This window comes from Mastomys coucha, unplaced genomic scaffold, assembly GCF_008632895.1.
Source record: "Mastomys coucha isolate ucsf_1 unplaced genomic scaffold, UCSF_Mcou_1 pScaffold21, whole genome shotgun sequence".
Taxonomy (NCBI): domain Eukaryota; kingdom Metazoa; phylum Chordata; class Mammalia; order Rodentia; family Muridae; genus Mastomys; species Mastomys coucha.
Window position 1 is genome coordinate 9,589,662 of NW_022196904.1, and position 26,657 is coordinate 9,616,318.

Consider the following 26,657-nt stretch of genomic DNA (forward strand, 5'->3'; position numbering starts at 1 on the left):
CTCACTCTGTAGACCAGGCTGGCCTCGAACTCAGAAATCCACCTGCCTCTGCCTCCCAAGTGCTGGTGGTGGAGTCCTTTCTTAATTGGCTCATCTGCATGGGACATAAAGGTAGCATCTTCCTCCAGTAGAATCCCAGGAAGTGACTGGTCTTTGATTTCAGGTTGTCAGTGTACAGTGGAAGATGAGGAAAGTCCTTGTAAACAAGTGTCAGAGAAGCTTATATGTCTGGAGAAAACTAGGAAAGGATAATCCAGATATCTCTGACTTCCAGCAGCAAGGAAAAGCTTTTCAGGACCAGTAAGTCTAGGTTAGCCTTCCTGCTGCAGGCCACCAATGGACAGCAGCAGAGACCCTATGAGATAAAAGAAGCCCTTCAAATGCAATGGCTGTGGGACAAGCATCCAGAAAGCCCTCAGTCTTCCTGATAACTTACTCTGATGAGGGATGAGGGAGAATGTCCCCAAGAACTCAACCCCAGTCAGTCACCAAAAAATCTTGCTCTGGGGTAAAGCTCATGTGTAATGGATGTGAGAAGGCCTTCAGGCCAGAAGGTGACCACAGAAACAAAACCTTTCAGATGTAATGAATGTCAGAGACCTTCAACTGCAAAGATGCACTGGCTTCACCCCAGAAGGTTCCCACTGGAGAACGGCCTTACAATGCAGCAAGTTGGGGAAAGCCTTAAGTATTCTATCTTCATTTGGCACTGGAATGTTCATGTTGGAGAAAGCCCCTCTGAGCGCAAGGAATGTGGGAAGTGCTTTAAAGAGCAACAGCAGCAGCATTCACCAAAGAGGACACAGTGGAAGAAGGTCTTTGAATGCAAGCAGTGTGGGAAAACCCACATGACCAGCTCTGGCTTGTATTAGCACTTGAAAGTCCATATTGATGAGCATTCCTATGAGTGCAGCTGGTGTGGGAAAACCTTCACCAGACAGGTCCTACCACAATTGGCACCACCAATTTCACATGGAAGAGAGGTCTCACAAGTGCATAGAATGTGTGAAAGTCTTTGTAGTTATATCCTCATTAGATATAAGAAAGTCCATACTGGGAAGCTGGGCGATGGTGGTGGTGCACACCTTTAATTCCTGCACTCAGGAGGCAGGGGCAGGTGGATTTCTGAGGTGGAGGCCAGCTTGATCTACAAAGCCAGTTCCAGGACAGCCAAGGATGCACAGAGAACCCTCGTCTCAAACAAACAAAAATAAAACATAACAAAAGTCCATACTGGAAAAAAGACCCTAGGTGGTCAGGGCATGAGAAAAAGACAGGCTTGGGCTGGCGAAATGGCTCAGTGGGTAAGAGCACTGACTGCTCTTCCGAAGGTTCTGAGTTCGGATCCCAGCAACCACATGGTGGCTCACAACCACCCATAATGAGATCAGAGGCCCTCTTCTGGTGCGTCTGAAGACAGCTGCAGAAAATTATGCCGGAGCTAGCGGGGCCGGCAGAGGTCCTGAGTTCAACAGCAGCCACACACATGATGGCTCACAGTCATCTGTACAGCTACAGTGTTCTCATACACATAAAAATGAAATAAAATAAATCTTTAAAAAAGAAAAAAAGAAAGAAAAAGACAGGCTTTAGCCACTTAAGACCATTGGAGGAGGCTCCCTGAAGGAACCAAACTTTGTACATTCCCAACTCACTCAGAAAAAAAATGTTCATGTATGCCACATATGTGAGACACTCTCAAGAGCTACAGTGCTCTCTGCCAGTTTCTGTCATCCAAGCTACCCTACCTTTACCACTTTGGTAGGTCCAATGTGTCCATCAGACACAATGAAGCTAATTTCATGTCTTCATGAGTTCCTACTCATGAATACTGGTTCTCATCACAAGCCTCATTTCTTCCCCTTTGCTGGTTTAAACATGGGCTTGACCCAGGTCTGGCTAGGTCAAGTTAGTGGTCTCTCTATGTAGAAAGTCTGCAGGCAAGGCTCACCCTTTTTGTTGATCCTACACGTGGTGTTTATCATATTTGAGAAGGCTTTTGTGATGCTCTAGATTGTGTGGTAATGAAAGCCTTGTATTTTTCTTGTTTGGGAATTCTGGTACCTGTTGTGCGGAGAGAACTGGCCTGGCCCAGTTATGAAGGAAATCGCTATTTCAGGACTAACCTGACTGTGGCGGGTGGGGGGAGGAGTTGTGAGTGCAATGAGGCTGTGCACAGTAAGTTTGTGTGCATGCCTGTGGAGGCCAGAATGTCAATGCTGAGTGTCATTCCTTAGTCCACCTTTGTTTTGTGAGCAAGTATGCCCATGTACGTGTACACAAAGGGCAGAGGAGGGCATCAAATGACTTTCTCTATTGCTCTTTAGCTTATTCCTCTAGAAACAGTCTTTCACTGAACCATAAGCTCACCATTTTGGCTAAGCATGAGATCCTTGTGTTTCTGTTCCTCAAGACTGTGATTGCAGGCATGTGCAGCAGCCATGCCAAGCTCTGTCATGGCTGCTGGGGATCCGCACTTGAGTTTTCATGCTTGTACGGCAAGTGCTCTTGCTCACTGAGCCATCTTCCTAGTCCCCACCTTGTTTCTTAGTTTGTTTTTTGAGATTGGATCTTACTACATAGCCTTGGCCTAGAAGTCCATATGTAGATCAGACCTGTCTCTGCCTCCTGAGTCCTGGGATTAACAGCATATGCCAGCACACCAGGCATCATATCTGTCTTTTCATGTAAGTGCTGGAGATGAGATAGAACTCAGGCCTTTATGCTTGTGTATCAAGTACTTTTGATTGATCTATCTCTCCAGCCCCCATTTTTGTTTTTCCGAGACAGGATCTCATGTAGTCAATGCTAGCCTTGAACTTGTTACTACTATTTGAACTAATCATGAGATAGAGTCTCATGTAGTCCAAACTGGTCTTGAACTCATGGTCTTTCTGTTTTCACCTCCTAAATGCTGAGTTACAGATGAGTACCACCACACCTGACTTTCTCTGACTTCTGTTTACAAAAAGGATAGTAGTAAACAGTTGTAATCAAAGTTGGCTTGAGTGATGTTTCTTGAGTCTTCTAGAGAAAGTCTTATTTGTGGGTCCAGCACTCAGGAGGCAGAGGCTAAGAATCTCTGAGTTTGAGGCCAGCTACATAGTGAGACACGTTTTTTTGTTTTTTTTTTTTAAGATTTATTTATTTATTATATATAAGTACACTGTAGCTGTCTTCAGACACTCCACAAGAGAGCATCAGATCTCATTATGGATGGTTGTGAGCCATCATGTGGTTGCTGGGATTTGAACTTCGGAAGAACAGTCGGTGCTCTTAACAGCTGAGCCATCTCTCCAGCCCTCGAGACATGTTTTTAAATAATTTTTTTCACTCTTTCATTTTTTTGTTTGTTAGTTTTGTTTTCTTAGACAGGGTTCTCCTATGTAGCCCTGGCTGTCCTGGAACTTGCTTTGTAGACCAGGCTGGCCTCAAACTTACAGAGATCTGCTTGCCTCTGCCTCTAATGCTAGGTGGGATTAAAGGCATGTGTCACCACCACCTGGCTATGATTTTTTTCTTAATCTAAGAAAAATGTGTTTATGTGTTCATGAGGCCACACAGGGAAAGAGACAAGCGAAGTATAAACTAAAGTACCAGAACCCAGGTCACCTACAATGGCCACTCAGGAAAGAAGTGTGTCTGGGACCTAGGTTTGGGATAATTTGAACCTGGAATAGAAAAAAAGACAGGAAGCAGAAGCTGGCCACTGTGCTGAGGCATGACACAGGGTTGAATCAAAGAATGCCACGACCTCCTTATTTTCCAGAGTCAGTTGGTAGAACAGGTGGCTTTGAGCTGCTCCAAGGAGTTCCTACTCCTGGGAGAAAGGTATGGCTACATCTTTGAAGGTCACTGTGCTCTGTATCGATGAAAACACTGAGGCAGAGGGAGAATGGATAGCTGAAAATCAAAGATGGAATGGATATTCCCAGGCCATGGCCCCATGCCTCAGTTTTGCCACCTCAATCACCAGCACCTCATCTCAGTATCCATTCAGCTCAACATCCTCTTGCTTACTTAAAGCTCATCATACTCAACCTGCAACTCAGAAGACATTAGTCTTGACATCCCTGGGGCCACGCCTTCAAAGTCCTACTAGTCTGCAGTATCCAGACCAGCCTGTCCAAGAGGAATAGTCAAGTGTGCAGATGGCTAGTATCTATACTCTGGCCTGACCATTATCTTTGTGTCTCTCAATAAATAATAAATAAATGAAGCTAAGTATGGTGGCTAACAATGCCTGTAATCCCAGGATTGGGGAAGGGAAGGCAGGAAGATCAGGAGTTAAAGGCCATCCTCCAACACATAGTGAATCTGAGGCTAGCCTGGGCTACAGATACCCTGTCTCAAACAAAACAAAACAACCCACAAACAAAAAATCTTGGGATCTCATTTCTCCATTAAACATTTATAGGAGGGTCCAGGTCACATTAGTCACATGTCCTCTTCCGAACATCTACAAACCCCCCACATCATCTTGCCCCTCCTCGTGATCTTGCTTCTACCCTCAGCTGCCCAGAACCATGAGCAATCTCAAATCCCTGTCTTCTTCTACCTGTGTTTTGTTATGAGTTATTCCCTCACAGTTGTCTTTGCTCTCATCTCTGACCCACTGATTACGTACCCATGGCTTAGGATTCAGTATAGGCTGACGATTTCTGTTTCTGCTACTCAGCCTGACAAAACCCTAGTTCCCCAAGGAATATCACCACACTGGTTGGTGGGTAGTTTGTTTGTTTGTTTGTTTGTTTTGTGGGGTGGGGGACATGCTGGGAATCAATACCAGAGTTTTTGCCCATGCTAGGCAGATCCTTTACAATTGAGACAGCGTCATGCTAAATTACTCATTTTGGCCTTAAACTCACTTTGTAATCCAGGTCTTTTTGAATATATGATCGTCCTGCCTCAGGACTGTAAGCCAGTGCCACTATACCCAGCCTATGCTTCATTGTTTTGTGCTAGATCTACTTGGCCAAACTGAGTACAGGATAGCCTGAGGATTATCACAAAAAAACGGGGAAATATCTTTTCTCAGAATGGACCATCTGTGCTATCTCACCCTAAGTGTTCATGACATAGGAATGCAGACCATTGATCACCCTAGCACTCAACAATTACATTTTAGATTACCTAATCCTTCTAGAGTTCCCTATAAGGCCTGCTCGCCTTTGTCTGGGTTCACCATTCCAAAGATGGTTGACCCCAGCATGCTAGTTGCTACCTGCAGAATAAATACTGTCTTGGCATACTATCTGAGTCCGGGGTTTTCCTTCCGCCATTTTCAGACCCTTACAGTTTTGGATAACATGTCCGTCCTACAAGACTCCAGGAACTTGAGATGTCAGATCCCTCTGCACTAGAAGTTGGGCACACTCTCTTCCCTGTAGTTTAGGTCCGTCGGTGTACAAGCTCTGGGCTGGGCAGATCCTTCCGGGTTAGCCTAACTTTCACACTTCCACTGGCTTAATGACAATGGAGGGTAATCGGCCCTCAGGCTCTCGATCTTCCTAGCTTGAGAAACCTACCTAAGGGCTCGAAGACTCGGCTGCGGGGACCATGGAAACTAAAGCCAAGAGCGAAGAGACCGAGCCTCTTGGCGCAGGTTGCAGAAGAGGAAAGACCCAACTACACACTGTCCGTCCCTTCTAGTCGATCGCCAGGGGCTTAGACGAGAACGTGCTACATACAGACTGCAACACAGGACCGGCATGGGGACTAGAAGTACCGCCCCTTCCACGGCTGCTTCTCAAGATTTAAACCATACTGTGAAGTTTCATTGGCTCAGGGTGCTCAGACACTGTTTCCCAGAAACCATCACGGCACCGTTATGTAGTTGCCACGGTGATCGTGACGGAAACGGATATATATATCACTAATCGCGCGACAAGTGCTACCGCTGGCCAATGAAAACCCAGAAGAGCATTTGTGGGTGGGCCAAAGGGACACTGGACCAATGATAGACTGTGAGTCATTTTCTGGAGCGCTTCGTGAGAAGGCGGGACTTCTGGCTTTTGACCGGCCACTTCCTCTGCTGTCGGTGGAGCGGGCCGAGTCACTATATGGTTTACTACGGCACGGCCGCTTCTTGGGGGGTCGTGGAAACGAGCTGAAACGTCACGGACTTTAGGCCTCCGTGATATCATCCCCAGAGTCCCGATGATCTTGGCGTGGTCCGGGGGGAGGGTTCCACCCAAAAACTGAGTGTGTGCACCATCTCCTGTGGGGAATGTCCGTCGAAACGAGGTAGACACAGGCTCGGAAAGACCTCCAGGTCAGGACCCTCAGTCATTTCCTGGCTCGCTTTTCCTTGCCAGTGCCACTGACATAATAGACGTTGATATGACCTTTGACCGGGGGCTCTGAGACTTTTCCCCGAGCGATTATTTTTACAAGATGCCGAGCTTCTCGGCTACCCAGCTGCTCAGGTGATCTGTTGTGGGATGAATCACCTTGACCTGGAGTTGACTTCTCACAAACCACTTGGTCTTCCATAGGATCTCTGCTTCCACACTACAGAGCAGGAAAAGGGAAACCAGGATACTTGGAATGACGCTATGGTCAAAGAAGGTCAGCCCCTGTGAGTGTAGGTCAGGTGTGGAGGGACACTTTGGAGTGGGTTGTTCTCTCTTGTCTTGACACCGAGGAGAGTAGCCATACCCCCTTTCAGTCTTCTCTCCCAATTCTGACATTTCATCCTATAGACCCCTGACTCCTGAGTTCACCAAGCATCCCTTTTTCTACTTTCCCCCTTATACTTCAGCTCTTTTGTTATTGGCCATCACATAACATGTCTTGAGCTGGTATGTATCCTTAGTTATTGAAAACGAGCTCTTTGAGACTGGCTTCTTCCCTCTAATCTTGGGCATAGCTGATGATCCAAAGGCCTGTTCATTGCACAGCACTTAATGCCAACTTGTTCTCCAGTCTCTTCACTTAGGCCCATCAGGTGGCAACCGTGTGGAGAAGTGCTTCCATAGTGATGACAGAAAAGCCCATACTATAACCCGCTGCCCTTGATATTTGATCTTTTCAGAAGGGAGAGTGTCACTACTGTTCAATGCAGCCTACACTTTGGGGACAGCAAGCACCTGTGTATGAAATCTATTCTTAGCACCTACATAAAAGCCAGCCAAAGGCCACCTTTACAAATTCTCTTCCTTCTCCCGCTACTGTCCTCTTCCAACAGTCCTCCCTGACTTCCTTCACAGAACATGGTATCTTTTTACCACTCATGTGCCCAAGTAACTGTATACAACGGTATTCAAAGCTGACACCAGCCATCTGCCAGTTTGTCTCCATATATGTGTCACAGATATTCTAAGTGCCTCACTCATCGTTATTGTCTCCACTCTAGTGGCAATCCATTGCTCTTCAAACATGGCTCTTCTCAGTTCCTGCAGGATATCTTTCCATCCGAGGCCTTCCTGGAAACCCATATCTCAAGTCACATTTAGTTTCAAGGCTCACCAGGAAGCTTGTGAATAGTCAAAAAAGTAAAAAAAAAAAAAAAAAAAAAAAAAAAAAAAAGGTGGTTTGAGAGCAATATTAGGTTTTGAGGCTCCTCTGAAACTTTTGAGGGAGTCCATCCAGTGGGTAGCATGTTGACTATTAGCTCCCTCAGTCTCTCCTGAGTCCTGGACCTTCATTTGGCACTCACACTGCCCCTGAGGATGCTGGGTGTTACTCCATTTCCCTAGTTATGGAAGCGGAAACCTATTTGGAACATGGAAAAGTGCTCCAAGCTTCACCCTTTTAGCTTGTACTTTTTAAAAGATTATTTTTATCATATGTGCACTGGCATTTGCCTGCATGTATATCTCTGTGACGTATGTCTGTGTAAGGATGGCCGATTCCCTGGAACTGGTGTTACTTTTATGAGCTGCCTGGAGATTGAACACAGGTCCTCTGGAAGAGCAGCCAGTGCTCTTAACTGCTGCGCCATCTCTTCAGCCCTTCAGCTTATACGTTTACTAGCCTAGCCCATTGTAGTCCCTTCTGCCACAGAGGTCACTTATGCGACAGCCCAGATTTTCCATCCTCAGGGTTTTGTTTATATGCTTCTTTTTGCTAAGAGATGACTGACACTGAATTTTGTAGCTCATGCTGTGGTGGCAGAACTGAAGAGAAGGTATCAGAAACACAGAGAAAGCTGAGGAAAAAGAGGCATCTTGGACATTATCATCACCCGCAACTGCTGTGCTTAACTTCTAGAGACAGGACAGTTTTCTATCCGGTCTGTGGTGCTCGGATAATTCTGCTCTGAACCCTGCATTTCTGGTAGGTGAAGGAGTGGCTGGTATCATGGGAACAATTACAGGTAAAGAACAGTCTTGCCAGGCGGTGGTGGCATGCACCTTTAATCCCAGCACTTGGGAGGCAGAGGCAGGAGGATTTCTGAGTTCGAGGCCAGCCTGGTTTACAGAGTGAGTTCCAGGACAGCCAAGGCTACACAGAGAAACCCTGTCTCTAAAAAACAAAAAAACAAAAAACCCTTATCGATAAAGCTTTAACCAAATTATTATTAGTGGTGAATGAAATCAAAACTTCTCCTCAGTTCTGGCTTTCAGGTACTAATTTGATTTGGGGTTCACATCATAGCAGAAGGCTTTCTCTGAGCCAGACATTCAGTATGCCTGTAATTACAGCACTTGAAAGGCTGGAGCAGGGGAACTACCTTACACAGATCTTTTAAGGAGCTTAGAAGGCAAGCTCAAGTCAAGAACCCTTTGCCAGCCTTTACAAGATATCCCTGTAGCTGCCAGGATACAAGAGATTGAGCTCTGATGACCATTATCTTTTCTACTCAGACTGACATGACTGGACTTTTACCTCTAATTTCAAGTATCACTTGTGCTTCTACTTGGTGGAGGGCAGTTAGAACACCCATAAGGAATGGCCTGGAGTTCGGATCTTCTCTGATACCTTGGGATGCTCTGAATTTATGCAGACTTGCCCCATGCTCACAGATGCTTTCCTTTAGTAGTCTGCTTGTCTCGTGCTTCTGGGTACTGGGAGGCAGAGACATCACTGAGATTAAATATTGTAGGCCAATGGGTTCTTCATGTCTAGAGAGCCCTAGGCTTTCTCTTGCCTGCTTTGGCTCGAAGTCATTATTGGGCCAGGAACACATGGTATATAGATCTGGGACATTGAAGGATTCTACAAACCTTTAGACTTTTTTGCTCTGTTCTGCACTGAATTTTTTAAAGAGGTATGTGCTTGTTCTATAGGAAATGGAGGTTCAGTGACAGGTGGATCTCTGTGAGTTCAAGGCCAGCGTGATCTACAAAGCAAATTCAAAGGTAGTCAAGACTGTTAGATAGAGAAACCCTATCTTGAAAAGTCAAAAAGAAGGAAGAGAGGGAGAAAGGAGGGAAAGGAGAGAGAGAAAAGAAAAAGAAGATGGATGGCACATAGAAGTTTTCTCCTGTGGCCAAAGTCACCATGAGGGCAGATTTAATAAGCACTGAGAATCAGATGGTCATAGTTGAATGTGGTGATGCACGCCTATAATCTAGCACTGGATGCCTTCCCAGCAAGTGGGGAGATCAGAAGTTTGAGGCCAAACATAAGACTGTCTCTCCAAAAAAAAAAAAGTCTTCTGTTTTTCAATTTGATAAGAAATGTGTGTGGTTTAAAACCTCCACTGCAAAAAGAGATTTCCCCCATTTTTTTAAAAAAAGATTTGTTTATTTATTGTATAGAAGTACACTGTCACTGTCTTCAGGTACCCCAGAAGAGGGCATCAGATTTCATTACAGATGGTTGTGAGCCACCATGTGGTTGCTGGGATTTTAACTCAGGACCTTTGGAAGAGCAATCAGTGCTCTTAACAGCTGAGCCATCTCTCTAGCCCCTCCCCCATTGTTTTTATTTTCAGCTACTTATTTGATGTCACTGAATATGAACTTGAATATAACCACCTCTTATGAACTAGGATGATGGGATTCAGACATCTCAATTTATTTCTTCCATTTACCACAGTCTCCACTTTCTGACCTCAAATCCACTGTTTCTGTACCCACCTAGTGTTCCCATCTGGCTACTGTAAATCTCATAGCCAGTGACACTTTATAGACTTTGGTCTTCCAAGACCTTATATATGGGTAGGTCCAGGAGACAGGCCCCTCAACTGCTGCAGGAATTGAGAACAAAGAGAACAGTTCCTATTGCCCTAGGATATACTGGTGATTGCCACACCACCATCCAGTCTCCGAAGCTGACTAAGAACCAAGAAGTCCTGGACAGATTGGGCACAATGACCTTCAGTCCACCCCCAGAAGATGAAGCATTAAGGTAATTCACACTAATATGCATTGGGAGCTGCAGCTTTGCACCATTAGAGCTAATTAACTTTTCAGTTTCTCCCCACCAAGAGGGTGATCCCTAAAATGAAAAGATGACTTTAACAGCAAGGGTTGTATGGGCTGGAGAGATGGATCAGCAGTTAAGAACACTGGCTGAGCTGGGCAGTGGTGGCGAACGCCTTTAATCTTAGTGCTTAGGAGGCAGAGGCAGGCGGATTTCTGAGTTTGGCCCCAACAGAAATTTTTTCCAAAAAAGTAGAAAGTTACAAAAAACCCTTTGAAGAATGTTTCTAAAAATAGCTCAGTGGTCTTCCTCACATGCAGTAACCATGTCTGCAATTCCAGGCATAACCAGGCTCCTAGAATAAATGTCTCAGAAAAAAAATGGCAGTAGAGTGTGGAGTTGACTATGGTGGGAGCACTTGGGAGGCAGGTGGATTTTCATAAGTTCAAGGCCACCCAAAGCTATACAGTGAAACCCTGGAGAGGGAAGGGGGAGGAAGAGAGGGAGGGAGGGAGAGATGCAGAGGGAGGGAAGAGTGGCTAGATGCTAGATATAGTGGCATATACCTCAGAACTTGTGAGGCTGAGGTAGAAGGATTGTGAATTTGAGGCCAGCCTGGGCTACAGAGTAAAACCATGTCTCATATAAAAAACGAAAACAGGCCCAAGCAATGGTAGGTAATGCACACCTTTAATGCCACCAGCACTTGGGAGGCAGAGGCAGGTGTGTCTCTACAGAGCAAGTTCCAGGACAGCCAAAGCTACATAGTGAAGACCTGACTCAAAAAACCAAACCAAACCAAACTAACCAATCAACAAATAAAGTTAAACTAAATCAAAAACAATGAATGAAGTCAGAAACCTGGGGCAGAGGTGCCATCAACCTAGACAAACTCCAGCTACCAGACTAAGATTCCCAATCCCGATTCCTTCCCAGGAAAGCTTCAGCATCAGGATCCCTGGGAAGAGCAGCAGGCTACACCTATAACCCAGTTCTGCTCACAATCAGAAGAGGTAGTTCAGGTGAAGAAGCAATTCCCATGCTCCAACCGTGGAAAACTACTCCTGAAGAAACCAGGAAGGGCAAAGCCTAGGAAGGAATGCTGGGGTGACTGTGAGGGTCTTACTGCCACAGCAAGTGCAAAGTTCACCAGCATCATGTCTCTGAGCCTCATGAAGGAGACCCCAGTCCTGGGAAAATTATGCAGTCACATCCTCAAAGTTCACCTGTTCCTGCCATGATAGCAAAAGCTTAGGTCACTAGATCAAAAGATGGCAAAAATGATATTGGGGAGAGGGTGTGAATAAATCCATCCGGTCCTCAGTTCCACATCCTGCCACTTCTCTAGCAGCAGTCTTTCATGACAAATAGATCCTCTACACAAACACATTCCCAGGTAAGCCTCCGTCTCAAGCTCCAGGGCTTCTGAATGCCACTGTCTTATGTCATTGGCCATTGTGTGCCCTGAACAGATAGATGACATGTAATAGATAGATGACATGTAATAGATAGATGACATGTAATAGATAGATGACATGTAATAGATAGATGACATGTAATAGATAGATGACATGTAAGCTCTGGTCTCCAGATTCTGCCTCTCAGAAACAAGGTTGGGCTCTTCCTTCCTTCCTTTTTTTTTTTTTTTTTTTTTTTTTTGGAGACAGGGTTTCTCTGTGTAGCCCTGGCCGTAGATGACGCTGGCCTCGAACTCAGAGATCCACCAAGTGCTGGGATTAAAGGCATGTGCCACCACCGCCCAGCTGGTTGGGCTCTTTCTCAGTTAGACCCTAGTCTATTGTCTCATACCTCCTTGTCACATATATATTACTTCTTGGACATGTCCACCACTGCCCCTATGACTTAAGTAGCTTCTTGCTTCTTCCCCAGATGCCTAGGAATTGTGCCCAACCCCTGGCTGCCTGATTACTGCAATGAAGATCTTTTCTTGCCCCAAACCTTCAAAACTTGAAGCTGTCTGAGGTGGCACCCTCCAGCCTTCTTTCATGATTCTCCTACTTTTTTGGTTCTATTCCTAACTTCACTCAGCCACTTAGAACCAGAACTTGAGCTTTAAGGTTCTGAATGTTGTCCCCTTTCCAGCCAAGCTACAGTATACATCTCCCTAAACAATATTCAGTACCCAATTTCATTACAAAGCAAGTTCAGAACAACCATGGCCATTACACAAGAGAAACCCTATCTCAAAGGGGTGGGGTGGGTGGTGGGGAAGGCTTAAAAAAGGCTAATGGAAAGGCACAAAAGAGGGGTAGGGGGGCTCTGTGGTTGGAGAGATGAGCCATGGAGAAATGGCTCAGTGGTTAAGAACACTGACTGTTCTTACAGAGGTCCTGAGTTCAATTCCCAGCATCCACGTGGCGGGATCTGATGTTCCATCCAGCATCTGATGTTCTCATCTGGTGTGTCTTAAGACAGCTACAGTTTACTCTTATACATAAATAATTCTTTTTTAAAAAGTCATCTATAATTTTTGACCCTACCAGCAATCTACCTTCATCTCATTTGCCTCAGTCCCAGGAGCCTTCATCACTTTTTGGACATTTCTCTCTCACATACATATACCTTCTCCCGAAGTTGCTTCTCCCTTTCTCTAACTTTATAGCATGTACCACAGGTCAGTCAACTGGTCCTCTACTGCTACAATTAGACATCCACCATGTTAAAGATGTCCCTCGCTTTAGAAAAAAAATGTTTATTTATGTGTATCTGAGGAGGTCTATGTGTGTACATGCATGTGACTGCAGATGTGTGAGGATTCCAGAGATGTAGATGTGTGCCTGTAATCACAAGACTGAGAAAGTGAAAGCTAGAGACACACAAAAGGAAGGGTAGGGGGAGGAGGAGGACAGAGGAGGGGAGGGGAGAGAGAATAAAGAGGGAGGGAAGAAGGAAAGGAGGGAGAGAGGAGAAAAAAATAGTGGTGGTTGTAACTTGATTGGAACTGTGAGCTTGGAGGTGGGAGAAATATAACTTTGCATCTGCTGTTTAAGTAGCCAGACTTCATGATGTGGAAATAAGAAAGAACTAGTTGGGAATGTTCCCATGAAGTATGTCCTCAGTAACTACAAGTTTGACATTTAAGATAGAATCTTTATGAGTCTCCTTTCCTTGAGTTCACCCCAAGCATCTCATCGCCCCTGGGTAGCCAGAGAGAGCTTTGGAACATAAGTTTACCCTTATAGGGTGCTTCAACCTTCCAGCCTTCCAGGAAGGCTCCCTCTACCTTACTTAGACTAACACTCTACTCTGTCTCCTCTCCCCGGACGGGACCTAACAAATGCTGAACACTCCAGCTCAGCCTTACTTCAAAGTAGTTGCACATGGAGTCCCTAGACCCTATTCATCCAACGGCTTTCTCTCTCTCTCTTTCTCTCTCTCTCTCTCTCTCTCTCTCTCTCTCTCTCTCTCTCTCTCTCTCTCTCTCTCTCTCTCTCTCTCTTCTTTCTTTCTCTCCTTCTTTCTCTCTTCCTTCCTTCCTTCCTTCCTTCCTTCCTTCCTTCCTTCCTTCCTTCCTTCCTTCCTTCCTTCCTTTCTTTCTTTCTTTCTTTCTTTCTTTCTTTCTTTCTTTCTTTCTTTCTCCCTCTCTTTCTTTCTTTTGTTTTTCGAGACAGGGTTTCTCTGTGTAGCTCTGGCTGTCCTGGAACTCACTCTGTAGACCAGGCTGGCCTCAAACTCAGAAATTCGCCTGCCTCTGCCTCCCAAGTGATGGAATTAAGGTGCGCCACCACCGCCCGGCCCATCCAACGGTTTTCTATACTGTTCTCCAGAAGTGGGAAACCCTCCACATAACGCGTAGTGGGGGCTTTGGGACCTTAAAACTGACGTGAATCTACGATTGCCAGTAGCAAGGCAAGACACCAGAGGAGGTGACGGTGAACCTACCATCTGGCTCGCTCGGGGACTTAATGCCCAGGGCACTACCTTCAAGCCTGTGGGGACTAGAACCGAAGGCATCTGCTACAAGTGCCGCCCTCCCCGCTACCCTTCCTGTCGGGACCCAAGGAGGCGTCTACTAAGTGAAAGGACATCGCTTATAGATCCCAGCCCACTTGGCGAGCAAAATAAAGTCACTCCTCCATTGCACACACACCCTGAGAAAAAGCTTTTCATCTGTGCTGTGATTGGCTCAGAATCTAGAGAGCCTCAAGGTCTTGTGGTAAATGTAGTTTCAACCCGGCATCTGGTAGGCGAGGAGCAAGCTTTTGTTCTCGGTGGCATTGCCCTAGCTGCATCCTAGAGAACTTAGAGAATGGAGCTGGGCAGAGGTGCAATACACCTTTAATTCCAGCAGACATAGGTGTATCTTTGTGAGTTCGAGGCCACCCTGGTTTGCAAAGCAAGTTCCAGAACAGCCAGGGCTATACAGAGAAACGCTGTATCGAGGAAAAACAAAAACGAAATAAACAAAAATGTGGCATGGATATAATTAACTTTCGTTTAGAACTCTCCTTTTAGAGATACCCCGCAAGTACCAGTGCCCTGAGATCCTTTAATGACATGGGGTGCCCTTCTAATTTATCGGATTCTGACCCAAAGTTATTAACATCTTTGAAGAACTTACTAGTACTTCAGTTTCACCTACGGGTCTTCTCGGCCACTTACTGAGTCTGAACTACTCCTCCTTGACTTGAGCACCCAGGCCTCAATGAGACTCCTGGGATTCTGAGCTCATTTAGAAGCTGCTGTAATTTGTAGTCTGGTGGTGAATTTTGGATATTACAACTTTAAATTTTTCTTGTGTGTGTGTGTGTGTGTGTGTCCTTAGGTGGCCTAATAGTAGCTGTGAATCCCAGGATAGCTTAGAACTCATAGAAATATGCCTGACCCTGTCTCCTGAGTACTGGGATTAAAGGCATGAGCCTCCATGCCTGGGAAAAATAATAATTTTACATTTATTTGTGTGTGCCTGTCATGGGATTTATGGGGAGGTCAAAGGACAATACTGGGGGTAGCCAGTCCCAGGCATTGAGCTCAGATCACTGGGCTTGGTAGCAATCTTACCAGCAAGGATACTGAGGATTTAAACTCAGGTCTGCATGCACACACAGCAAGACCTCTTACCCAACTGAGCCATCTTCCTAGCCCTACAAACGTCCTTTTGAGAGATGATATAGCAGGGAAAGAAGCGTCAAAAAAAAGAAAGACCAAAGTACCAGAAAAAAGCATACTAGGCCAGTATCAAAAAGAAAAAAGACTGGTGTACGGGGAGAAAGGGAAAAGTTAGACCTTTCAGGCAGACCTTACAGATCCTATGGTAGCTTATAGAGATCATCTCTCTTGGCTTTCTTTCTTTTTCTTTTTTTCCTCCCTCCCTCCTTCCCTCCCTCCCTTCCTCCCTCCCTTCTTCCCTCCTTCCCTCCCTCCCTTCCTTCCTTCCTTCCTTCCTACTTTCCTTCCTTTCTCATATACCACTGAACTACACCCCTAGCCCTCTATACTTCTTGAGACAAGATTTCACTGAGTTGCTTGGTTTTGAAATTTGACACTAGAATTATAGGCAGTTGTGAGAAGGCTGGTGTGAGTGCTGTGAATGAAACCTGGGTCCGCTGCAAGGTCAGTAAATGTTAGACCATTTCTCCAGCCCTTCCTTTTGTTTTGTTTTGTTTTGTTTTGAGTGAGGTCTCATATTTAGCCCTGGTTGGCCTGGAAATCTTTTGTAGATCAGCCTGGCCTTGAACTCACAAAGACTATCAGCCTGTCCCTGGAGTATTGGGATTTAAGGCTCATACCACCTCAACCAACTTTTTCTTTCCTTTAAAATGAGTGTAGGTGCCCATGTGCTATGGCACTTGAGTAGAAGGCAGAGGAGAACTGGTATGAGTCCGTTCTCTTCTATCTGGGGATGGAAACATGGTGTCGGGCTTTGTGACAAGTACCTTTAACTTGCTGGGCCATCTCACTGGTCGCTTTCTTCTTTGGGATTCAGGGCCCCATGTATTCCAGGCTGCTTTTAAACTCACTGTACACTAAAAAATGACTTTGAATTAATTGTCCTTAGTCTTTCTCCAAAGTGCTGGAATTACAAGCATGTGCTACCACACCTGGCTTCTTCTGATGTGTGTGTGGGGGGGGGGATAGGTGGGGCGACATACTCACTCTGTAGTCCAGGCTGGCTTCAAATTTGTGACAAATCTTCTGGTGCAGCTTTCTGAGTTCTGTAATTATTGTCTCTTGTCGCCCAGGCTGATCTCAAATTCACACTGTTGCTACAGCTGCTCTTGAACTCCTGGTCCTTCTGCCTCTGCCTCCTGAGTACTGGAAAATTAGCTGCTACCACATCCAGCTCTCGACCCATGCTGTTTGAGAACCTACTGTGCTTTAGGAACTGCATTAGCCCACTGTTGAACAAAAGACCCAAGGAACTTTCTCTATTTTGAGAGACAAGCATACATAGAATTAAGGAACTCAACACAGAAATGAGAATCCTCAAACAAGATTCCTCACATGCTGCAATACAGAGAAAACCCTTTTACTGTCCTCCAATAACAGGGTCAGTCTTCATTGAGACTGCCCTGCCTTTCCAGAATCTCACATATCACTTAGATTGGTCCCAAGGAAGTAAAGAATCAATATTGTGATGTGTGGGAAAGGGAAGAACAAGGTGGCCTCAGGACAAGCAGCCAAGTGTAGAAAGAAACCAGTTAATCTGTGCAAAGGTCTGAAATAATAAGAGCCTGCAACACTGACCTTCACTCTTTACAAGACAGAGATAGGGGACTAGAGAGAGGCCAAAACCCAACTCCGTCCCTGCAGCTGCCCACACAGCAGGAAATTGCCTGAGCATGTTATTTCCTTATGTGGTCCTTGTTGGTGTGGAAGATGCTATGTAGTCCAGGATGGCCTTAAATTTACAATGATCCTCCTGCTTCTCTGCCTTCTGAGTGCTGAGATCAAAGGTATGTGCCATCATGCTAGCCTCAGATTTGGTTTTGGATTTGGATCTGATCTAAGGCTTTTCTGCCTCTCTATTTATTTTCCATGTGCATTGGCATTGGTGTTTTGCTTTTGTGTTTGTCTGAAAGTGTTGGGTCCTCTGGAACTGAAATTACAGATACTTGTGAACTGCCTTGTGGTGCTGGGATTTGAACCCCGATCTGCTGGAAGAGCAGTCAATGCTCTTAAACGTTGAGTTGTCGTGGAACTCGCTTTGCAGACCATGCTGGCCTTGAAATCTTGCCTCTGCCTCTCAAGTGCTGAGGCTACAGGTGTATACCACCAAGCCCGCTGCTGCTCTGTCTCTTTAGAAGGGGTTCCCCATATGTTTTTTCTTTTGTGCTCCTGGCTTGTGTCGCCTGCCTCCCAAAATCTCCCAAGTTCCCACTTCTGCACCTCCAGGTTTTGGTCTAGGGCCGCTTGCCCGGCGCGGGGACCTACCCAGGAGACTCTGTTGGTGCTCAGTCCCCGCAGAAACCCGACCGTGGTGGTAAATTTCACTTTCCAGCGCTCTACTAAAGCTGGGAGGTAGGGGGAAAGATGCTTTGGCGGTGACCATGGATACTGGGAAGGCACCGCCTGTCATTCAGGCAAGCCAGCAGGAACTACGTTTACCCGAGCATCCGTGTTATGCATTGGGCCAACGCAGATTGGAGAGGCGGGGCTTCCGGCGGTCTGGGTTGTCACTTTGCAGACTGGCTTAAGGCCACACGGGTGATCCGGATTGGTGCAGAACGGTCCTGGCCGACTCTGCACTATTCAGTTGGTTCTGGGGACCCGAGATTAGGGCAAGTGAGGATGGTACTCGCAGTTGCCCGATTCTAGCCGTGGCTCAGCACACGTCAGCACTGCAAGCCCGCAGCCCTGTCTCCTAGCCTCAGTTTCCCCTGTTGGCTCATAGACGGCAGCTGAGACCGTTAGAGTTGTGCTGAAGCCACGCACACTCCATCCCCCAGCCGCATCCCGCCATCAATCCTCTGGGCGTACAACGCCCTTCTCAGACCGGGAAACTGAGGCCCAGGCGGGCTGCGGGAGGCCGTGGGTGGGGACGGGCTATGCCTAGGTCTCCAGCCCGTCGTGCCCCGCCCCCTCTGCAGATTCCGGTAGCGGCAACCTGGCCGCTGACAGATCCAGCGCGGGTGAGTGTAGGGATCTTTCCATGGACCCACCAGGTGTCCTGGCTTGCCCTTTTACTGTACTGTGGGGAGGGACTCAGTTGCTTCCAACATCGTAGTCCAGGTCAGTGAGGCGAGCAGGTGTGGAAGCCTCATTTGTGGGTAAGGTCTGGGAGAAAGTTAAAGGAAAGCACCCATATGTGCAAACGCCAAGGCGAGACTTTTATATTTTGAAGGTTCTTTCTTCCCTCCTTCCTTCCTTCCTTCCTCCTACCTCCCAGCCTGGAACTTAGCAATTTAGATGTGGAACGAACAAGGAAGGGAGGTCTTGTGTGTTAGAAATAGCAGGCACAGGAGTTGGGACTATGTCCCAAAGGCATCGGAAGACATGGAGTGCTTTAAACAGAGACTGGACAGTTTCCTAGTTAAGATTTTTTAAAATTATTTTTAAATGTTTATGCGCATTTTTGTGGGTATATGCATATGAGTGTTGCCTCCACTGGAGCTTTGTTATAGGCACTTGTGAGTCATCTGAGGTGGACACTAGGAGCTGAATTCATGCCCTTTGAAAGAGGAGCACATACTCTTAACCACTGTGGCCCCCCCCCCTTTCGAGACAGGGTTTCTCTGTGTCGCCTTGGCTGTCCTGGAACTCACTCTGTAGACCAGGCTGGCCTAGAACTCAGAAATCCACCTGCCTCTGCCTCCCAAGTGCTGGGATTAAAGGCGTGCACCACCACCGCCTGGCACTGAGCCATCTCTCTAGCCCCAGGTTTTGGGGGTTTTGTTTTGAAAGAGTCTCACTATGTAGATCTAGCTGGTCTGCAACTTAATATATAGGACCCTTGAGACAGGGTCCCTCTATGTAACTATGGGTGTGCTGGAAGTGTACAATTAGACCAAGCTGTTCTTAAACTCACAGAGATCCATTTGCTTCTGCCTCCCAAGTGTTGAGATGAAAGGCATGTGCCACCACATCCAGACCCCAAATTAAGATTTTTTTTTTTTTTGGTTTTTTGAGACAGGGTTTCTCTGTATAGCCCTGGCTGTCCCAGAAATCTGCCCAGCTCCCAATTAAGATTTTTAAAGCATCTTCTTGGTGGTGGTGGCACACACCTTTACTCCCAGCACTTGGGAGGCAGAGGCAGGTGGATTTCTGAGTTCGAGGCCAGCCTGGTCTACAGAGTGAGTTCCAGGACAGCCAGGGCTATTACTCCTTTGTCTACGTGAATGGTGGTCCCTGGATGAGATTAGCTATGCTAGTGGTTAAAGTGGCTGAATTACGAGAAGATCTGCTGATGCATCAGTTTTGTGTGAAGAACTCTTATGTGTCAGCTTGAGCACCTGGGAGGATGGAACTACTGTAGACACAGGAAAGACCAGGGATGTGTGATGTCCCAGAGTGGACTGATTTGATGGGCCTGAAGTGATAGATGTCCAGTTAATTGATCCTAGTGTCTTAAGCCAGGACCTGGGAATTGAAGAGGGTTAATATACTGGCTGGTTGCTGATTTTGTGTGTCAACTTGACACAAGATACAGTCATTAGAGAGGAAGAAGCCTCATTTGAGAAAATGCCTCCATGAGATTTAGCTATAAGGCATTTTCTCAATTAGTGATCAATGTGGGGAGGCCCAGCCCATGATGAGCGGTGCCATCCCTGAGCTGGTGGTTCTGGGTTCTAAAACAAAGCAAGCTAAGCAAGCCATGTGAAACAAGCCAGTAAGCAGCACCCCTCCATGGCCTCAGTATCAGATCCTGCCTAGTTGGAGTTCCTGTCTGGACTTCCTCCAGTGATGGGCTGTGATCTGGAAGTGTAAGCTGAATAAATGCTTTCCTCCCCAAGTTGCTTTTTGGCCACCAATGCTAAGACAGATAGCTTTACACACTTGATTAGGGTTGGTTGTTTAGGATTTGAGAACAGTGAGGAAAGGCTTGTGGTGCCTATGGCTGAGGGGAAGAGTCTAACAGATGGCTGAGTAAGGGGAGGAGGAGTAAAAGCAGAAGGAAATGGAGCATTGGTATAGAGGCAAGAAGGATTAACTTTCTGTATGTCTACCAGGTTGATGAGGCCACTCCCGCCTCCCACCTCCCAGCACCCCCATACCCATAGCAGTAACTGAGATTGTTTACTTATTCCAAAGGGCCAATTTTTGTGTTTTGTTTTTTGGTTTTTTTGGGGTTTTGTTGTTGTTGTTGTTTTTCGAGACAAGGTTTCTCTGTGTAGCCCTGGCTGTCCTGGAACTCACTCTGTAGACCAGGCTGGCCTTGAACTCAGAAATCTGCCTGCCTCTGCCTCCCAAGTGCTGGGATTAAACGTGTGTGCCACCACCGCCTGGCCCAATTTTTTTTTTTAAATTGGTGTTTGACAGGGTTTCTCTACATAGCTCTGCCTGTCCTGGAACTGACTATGTAGACCAGGCTGGCCCCAAACTCACAGACATATGCCTGCCTCTGTCTTCTCAACCAGTACTACAGGGAAGGAAGATAAGTGTCCGAGAAGCATCCCCTTTAGGATAGGGAGCTGGTTCCTACCTCACTCAGCCATAGCATAGACACCATCTTATTCTTGTTGTAGGAATTGATGGCCTTTGAGGATGTAGCTGTGTACTTCTCTCAGGAGGAGTGGATGTTCCTGGATGCAGCCCAGAGGGCCCTGTACCGCCATGTAATGCTGGAAAACTTCGCACTTGTAGACTCCATAGGTAAAGCTCTGAGTTGAGTCCTTTTATTGGAAGCAAAGCTGGGACCAGGTATGGCAGCCAGCTAAGCACACCAGGTTTGGGAGCCATTACAACTGTCCCCTTTCTCCCTAGCTGTTTATGAGTATGGCCCTCTATCCATGGGCATGTGAGAGGAAGGTTGGAGCCCTGGACACATATAGTCTGATAAGTGTAACCATTTCCTGTATCTCTGGGGTGTGAGCTGGCTACATTCTTCTGTGTCTGAGTTCTAGTACTTTCCTTTGGAGCGGCTGATCTAATGGCCCCTTATGGAACCCTTGAGCTGGGCCTGGAATCCTCCTGTATCCTTTGGGGTTTTGGGTGCAATTGATTACATGGTTGATATCCATAATATCCCACATTCTGTTCTGTGTTGGAGCTGGACTGTCCTGAGCTGAAGCTGGCTTCACCTGCTCCTTATTCCTTCCTAGGACCATCTGTCTCCCGGCCTCGTGTGATCATCCAACTCCAGCGTGGCGAGGAACCCTGGGTTCCCAACAGGACACATACAGGCCCAGGCAGGGGTACCCATAGGAGATCCAGCCTTGGTGAGTTGGGCTTCACCTAGGGTGTACTCAGGGCCAACTTCTTGGTATTACAGACACCCTCCTTTCCTGTCTAGAGACAGCTCCCTTTCCTTTTTGAATCCTTTTCCTCATCTTCTGGCCTTTCCTGCCCTTAAGGGAAAAATTTGAAGTGTACAGGTACTGTGTCCATGTAGGAAATTACTCCCTTTGAGCCACATGCATATACACACTCACCACCTGTACTGTGTGGCTTCACTTTCCCCACTGAACTGTCACATTTGCGGGGTCATTCCTTCTTCCCAACTGTTGTGTGAACACTTCTCCTGGTTGGGCTCTTCCTGGCACTGTGCACACAGCATTGGCCAGGACACTGCTGAGTAGTGTAGAGAGAATGCCAGGGAAAAGCAGTCTGCAACAGGATTGATAAACAGTGCATAGACTCAAGGGAGGAGCACAGAGAGAAAGCAGGCTAGGGAGCGAGGCTTGAGAGAAAGGTCCTAGGACAGCCAGTACAGAGTTGTGACCACAGAGGGCCATAGCTACTAGGACAGACTCTTCTCTACCAACTTCTCCCAGGGCCAGCCTATGCTTCTGGTTTTCTGTTTGTTTTTTTATTTGTTTGTTTTTCTTCTCCCATCCTTTTACACTCAGTTCATTAGTGTCTGCCCAGGCAGTCTGCTGTGATCACTTCCTGACCCAGATGACCCAGGTAACTATCTTTTCTCTGCCTTCAGGATCCAATTACGGTACAAGGGACAGACATGTGTCTGGAACACCTCCTGGGGCCACCTGTGACAGGCCTGATAGGATACCTACTAGTCTCCTTCCTCCTGCTGGTGCCTACCCTGATGCAAAAATTCTGGAGGGACACCAAAGTGCCTGCCCATCTCTACAAAAAAAACCCACAGGGGTATCAGTGATTTACTGGGAGCAGCTACTGCTAGGTTCCAGCAGCAGCGAAGCAACTGTCAGCCTGCGATTGACCTCCCCAGTAGAGGTTCCTGAAAATGGTTCCTCTAGAGTAAAGGCCGTCTCTGACTTCCTGGCTCCAGGGAAGCAGCCACAGGTAGCAGAGCAGCAAAAGCCAGAGCTGCAGCTAACTCCTGGGAGAACTTTCCAAAGCATTTCGGATCTCCATGGGGCTGAGGAGGGACGTGGGATGAGTGGGGCTTGGCATGAGTCTCAGGGAGACCCCAATGTTCCAGAGGCCCGGATATGGGATGAGCTGGGAAAGGCCCTCCAGGCCGGCCCAGGTCTTCTCTCTGGGGACAAACCTTTCGAATGTAGGGCGTGCAACAAAGTGTTCGTGAAGAGTTCTGACCTCCTCAAGCACCTGCGCACTCACACTGGAGAGCGGCCTTATGAGTGTGCCCAGTGCGGCAAGGCCTTCAGTCAGACATCTCACCTGACTCAGCACCAGCGCATCCATAGCGGTGAGACACCCTATGTGTGCATGGTGTGCAGCAAGGCCTTCCGACACAGCTCCTCACTGGTGCGCCATCAACGCATCCACACGGTCGAGAAGTCATTCCACTGCGACGAGTGTGGTAAGGCCTTCAGCCACGGCTCCAACCTCAGTCAGCACCGAAAGATCCATGCAGGAGGGCGGCCCTATGCCTGCGCACAGTGCGGCCGCCGCTTCTGCCGCAACTCACATCTTATCCAGCATGAGCGCACGCACACCGGTGAGAAGCCCTATGCCTGCTCCCTCTGTGGCGCAGCCTTTAGTCAAGGCTCCTCGCTCTTCAAGCACCAGCGCGTGCACACTGGAGAGAAGCCTTTCTCTTGTCCACAGTGTGGTCGTGCCTTCAGCCACAGCTCCAACCTCACACAGCATCAGCTGCTGCACACTGGCGAACGACCCTTCCGCTGCGGCGACTGTGGCAAGACCTTTGCCAAGGGCGCAGTGTTGCTCAGCCACAGGCGCATCCACACAGGGGAGAAGCCCTTTGTGTGTACGCAGTGTGGCCGCGCTTTCCGTGAGCGCCCAGCCCTTTTCCATCACCAAAGGATCCATACAGGAGAGAAAGCTCTGCGGAGGCCCAGGGGCAGCACACACTCCCAGGTCAGGTCTCTTGGGGCATCCTTAGATGGTGCACCTCCAAAAGCCACTTCCACCTTAGACCCACCAGCAGTCCCAAAGATAGCTGAGACCTAAGGTCACAGCTGTGCCCTTCTCTAGAATCTCTTTCACTCACTGTGGAAGAGCCGTATGCTCAGCAAATCCATTGTCATGTGAGCCAGGTACAGGGAAGACTTGCCAGTCAGTTCCAATTACAGATATATCCTAAAAGAAGCTGTCCTGGAGAGGAATCTGTAAAATGCATGTACTCCCCTGGTACTGGCAGGGCGGGCAGGGACTTCCCCCAGAACTAGTGTGTGACCCATAGACTTGGATCTTCACGTTGATGCCACTTCAGTATTTCCTGACTGTGGCTATGAAAACAGGAAAAGAGCCTGCAATAGGCGGGAGTTCTCAAACTAGCAGCTGGAGATACGCCCCCAATGCATTCCGTTTCCTTGGTGCAAGTCACAGCAAACAAATGGTTTGTTTCTGAACCTCAGCTTTCTCCTCTGGGAAATGAAGAGGGAGGAGATTTGGACCAGTGGAGGAGGATGTTATAAAATACTCTAGCAGCTGGATATAGTGACACATGACTTTAAACCCAGGACTTGGGAGGCAGAGGCAGGCATGTCTCTTCTAAGTTTAAGGTCAGCCTGGTCTATATAATGAGTTCCAGGTCCCAACTAGAGTTACACAGTGAAACCCTGTCTAAAAAGATATAAACCTTCTAATAGGCTCCAAATAAAGTCCAAGTAGACTCACAGCCAGCCATGTGCTAGGTGCTGCCCAGTAAGCAGCTTGTGGGCCTTGTACTGGTGTCTCTGCTTCAAACAAGAAAACTGAGGTGGCACAGAAGAGTTAATGTGGCCTAGAGCACACTGCAGAACCAGGCTTGAACTCAGGTGGACTTCTCCAGTCTCCATCCACACTCCCTTCCCTTAGTCTACCAGGCTCAAAGAGCTGGCATAATCCACCAGTAGGAAATAGAGACCTAGAGGGAAGATGCGGCTCTGAAAGACAGATCAAGAAAGCTGGCTCCTTGCTGGGCAGTGGTGGCGCACGCCTTTAATTCCAGCACTTGGGAGGCTGAGGCAGGCGGATTTCTGAGTTCGAGGCCAGCCTGGTCTACAGAGTGAGTTCCAGGACAGCCAGGGCTACACAGAGAAACCCTGTCTTCAAAAAAACAAAACAAACAAAAAAACAAACACAAAAAAGAATGCTGGCTCCTCATTGGCATTCATCCACATCCTCATCCGGGCCTGTCATCAGCCATTACCAAAGCCATGCTAGATGAGCCTTAGATCTGAAGTGGTGCTAGTGACTTGAAAGGAAATGAGACAGGGCTGCTTATGTTTGCTGGGCTTAGCCATCATGCACCCTCCTGTCCTACACCCCAGTGATAATGACCCTAAATTCTGAGGGCAGATGGGTGCGTGGGATTCAGTTTGCTTGCTGTGGCCTTTAGCAGACCAAGTCCTGTTTGGACCTGAGGTCACACCAACAGGGAAATGAATGCCAGTAAAAGTTAAAACAGATATATACTGTAATTTCTTACCTAGATATGAAAGTCCACATCTCTTGACTCCAGGACATGCCTCCTGGTTTTTATTGCTGTTGTTTATAGTTCATAATTATATGTGTGGATGCATGTATGTAAGGGAGGGCATGCGTGCAGAGTCAAAGGACAATTTTCAGGAATCAGTTTTCTCCTTCCACCATATGGGTGCTGGGGATAGAACTCAAACTGTAAGGCTTCATGGTACATGCTTTTAACCACTGAGCTATCTTGTTGGCCCTGATGTTGTTTTGAGACAGGGTCTCATGTAACCCAGGTTAGCCTCCAAATGTCTCTGTAGCCAAGACTGGCCTTGAACTTCTGTTCTCCTGCCTTTACTTTCTAAGTGCTGAGACTATAGGCATACAACTCCATGCCAGGTTTATTCAATGCTGGAGATTAAACCTTGTGCCTATTTAGCAAGCACTCCACCAACTGAACTATGTTCTTCTACCTCAGTTTTGGGTTTTAATTAGTTCAAAGAACTAGGCTTGTTGTGGCATGCCTGGAATCCCCACACTTAGGAGTTAGAAGAGGCAACTCAAGGATAGTTTGAGGCCTTGTGTTTTGTTCCAAGACAGGGCTTCTCTGTGTAGCCCTGATCTTCCTGGAACAGGATGTAGCTCTGTAGAACAGGCTGGCCTTGAATTCAGAGAAATCCACCTGCTTCTGCCTCCCAAGCACTGGGATGAAAGGCATGCACCATCACAGCCCAGCATTGAAGCCCCTATCTTAAAAAAGAAAAAAAAAAAACTGAGTTGAGATACACCTGTGTGAACAATAATACTTGTTTTTACCTTGAGACAAAGCAGATATTAAATGGATATACACAAGCATGCCATTGGAGGCAGCACAGAGGCGTTGGCTTTCTTTTTTTTTTTAAATTTACTTTGTGTATGAGAACACTGTAGCTGTACAGATGGCCATGAGCTATCATGTATGTGGCTGCTGTTGATCTCAGGAGCTCTGCCAGCCCCGCTCTATCCAGCCCACACGCTCCGGAGTAATTTACTGCAGCTGTCTTCAGATGCACCAGAAAGGGCGACCGATCTCATTATGGGTGGTTGTGAGCCACCATGTAGTTGCTGGGATCTAAACTCAGGACCTTTGGAAGAGCAGTCAGTGCTCTTACCTGCTGAGCCATCTCACCTCCCCGAGGCTTTGGCTTTAATCTGGGTTCTCAGAGAGGCCATAGGGTAGAGGTACAGCTTATCTGCAGCCCAGGGTAGGATGAAGTCATCTACATCCCCTTGGTGGCCATGGGTAGGTGGGGGAAGCCAGAGATCTGGGAAAAGTGGAACTGCTCCAGAGCAGCAGTTCTGTTGAAAGATGAGCCTTTGTGGATTGGGCTATGGGAAGGAAGAGTGTAAGAAGAACGAGTCAGTGCTGTGACTGTGTAGTGCTG

At 47.2% G+C, this 26,657-nt stretch overlaps 1 protein-coding gene and 1 long non-coding RNA gene across 10 annotated transcripts in view; one reads left to right on the forward strand and one right to left on the reverse strand.

Annotated features, from left to right (window-relative positions):
- Window positions 1–5,799, reverse strand: part of LOC116101652 — an 8,381-nt gene extending 2,582 nt beyond the window's left edge. The window contains exon 1 of the long non-coding RNA XR_004122891.1: window positions 5,529–5,799. This is a non-coding gene — a long non-coding RNA (uncharacterized LOC116101652). The remainder of the gene's footprint in view (window positions 1–5,528) is intronic.
- Window positions 5,800–5,938: 139 nt separating this feature from the next.
- Window positions 5,939–25,230, forward strand: Znf324 (zinc finger protein 324). 9 transcript variants are annotated; one of them, XM_031385353.1, is made up of 7 exons: window positions 5,939–5,966; window positions 6,498–6,580; window positions 8,101–8,280; window positions 10,182–10,299; window positions 20,961–21,087; window positions 21,537–21,653; window positions 22,367–25,230. In XM_031385353.1, the coding sequence occupies exons 5-7, from the start codon at window positions 20,967–20,969 to the stop codon at window positions 23,788–23,790; spliced, it is 1,662 nt and encodes a 553-aa protein (XP_031241213.1). In that variant the 5' UTR covers window positions 5,939–5,966; window positions 6,498–6,580; window positions 8,101–8,280; window positions 10,182–10,299; window positions 20,961–20,966; the 3' UTR covers window positions 23,791–25,230. The 9 variants fall into 9 exon arrangements, with proteins under 9 accessions (XP_031241213.1, XP_031241215.1, XP_031241211.1 ...); XM_031385355.1 differs by having other exon boundaries at window positions 5,949–5,966; window positions 6,498–6,570; XM_031385351.1 differs by lacking the exon at window positions 5,939–5,966 and adding an exon at window positions 6,007–6,274.
- Window positions 25,231–26,657: the final 1,427 nt, after the last annotated feature.

Coding starts and splice junctions, on each gene's coding strand:
- Znf324 (XM_031385350.1), top strand. CDS start 18,324: ATGCCTAGGTCTCCAGCCCGTCGTGCCCCGCCCCCTCTGCAGATTCCG. Junction 18,408..20,960: donor CGCTGACAGATCCAGCGCGG/GTGAGTGTAGGG, acceptor TTCTTGTTGTAG/GAATTGATGGCCTTTGAGGA. Junction 21,088..21,536: donor CGCACTTGTAGACTCCATAG/GTAAAGCTCTGA, acceptor ATTCCTTCCTAG/GACCATCTGTCTCCCGGCCT.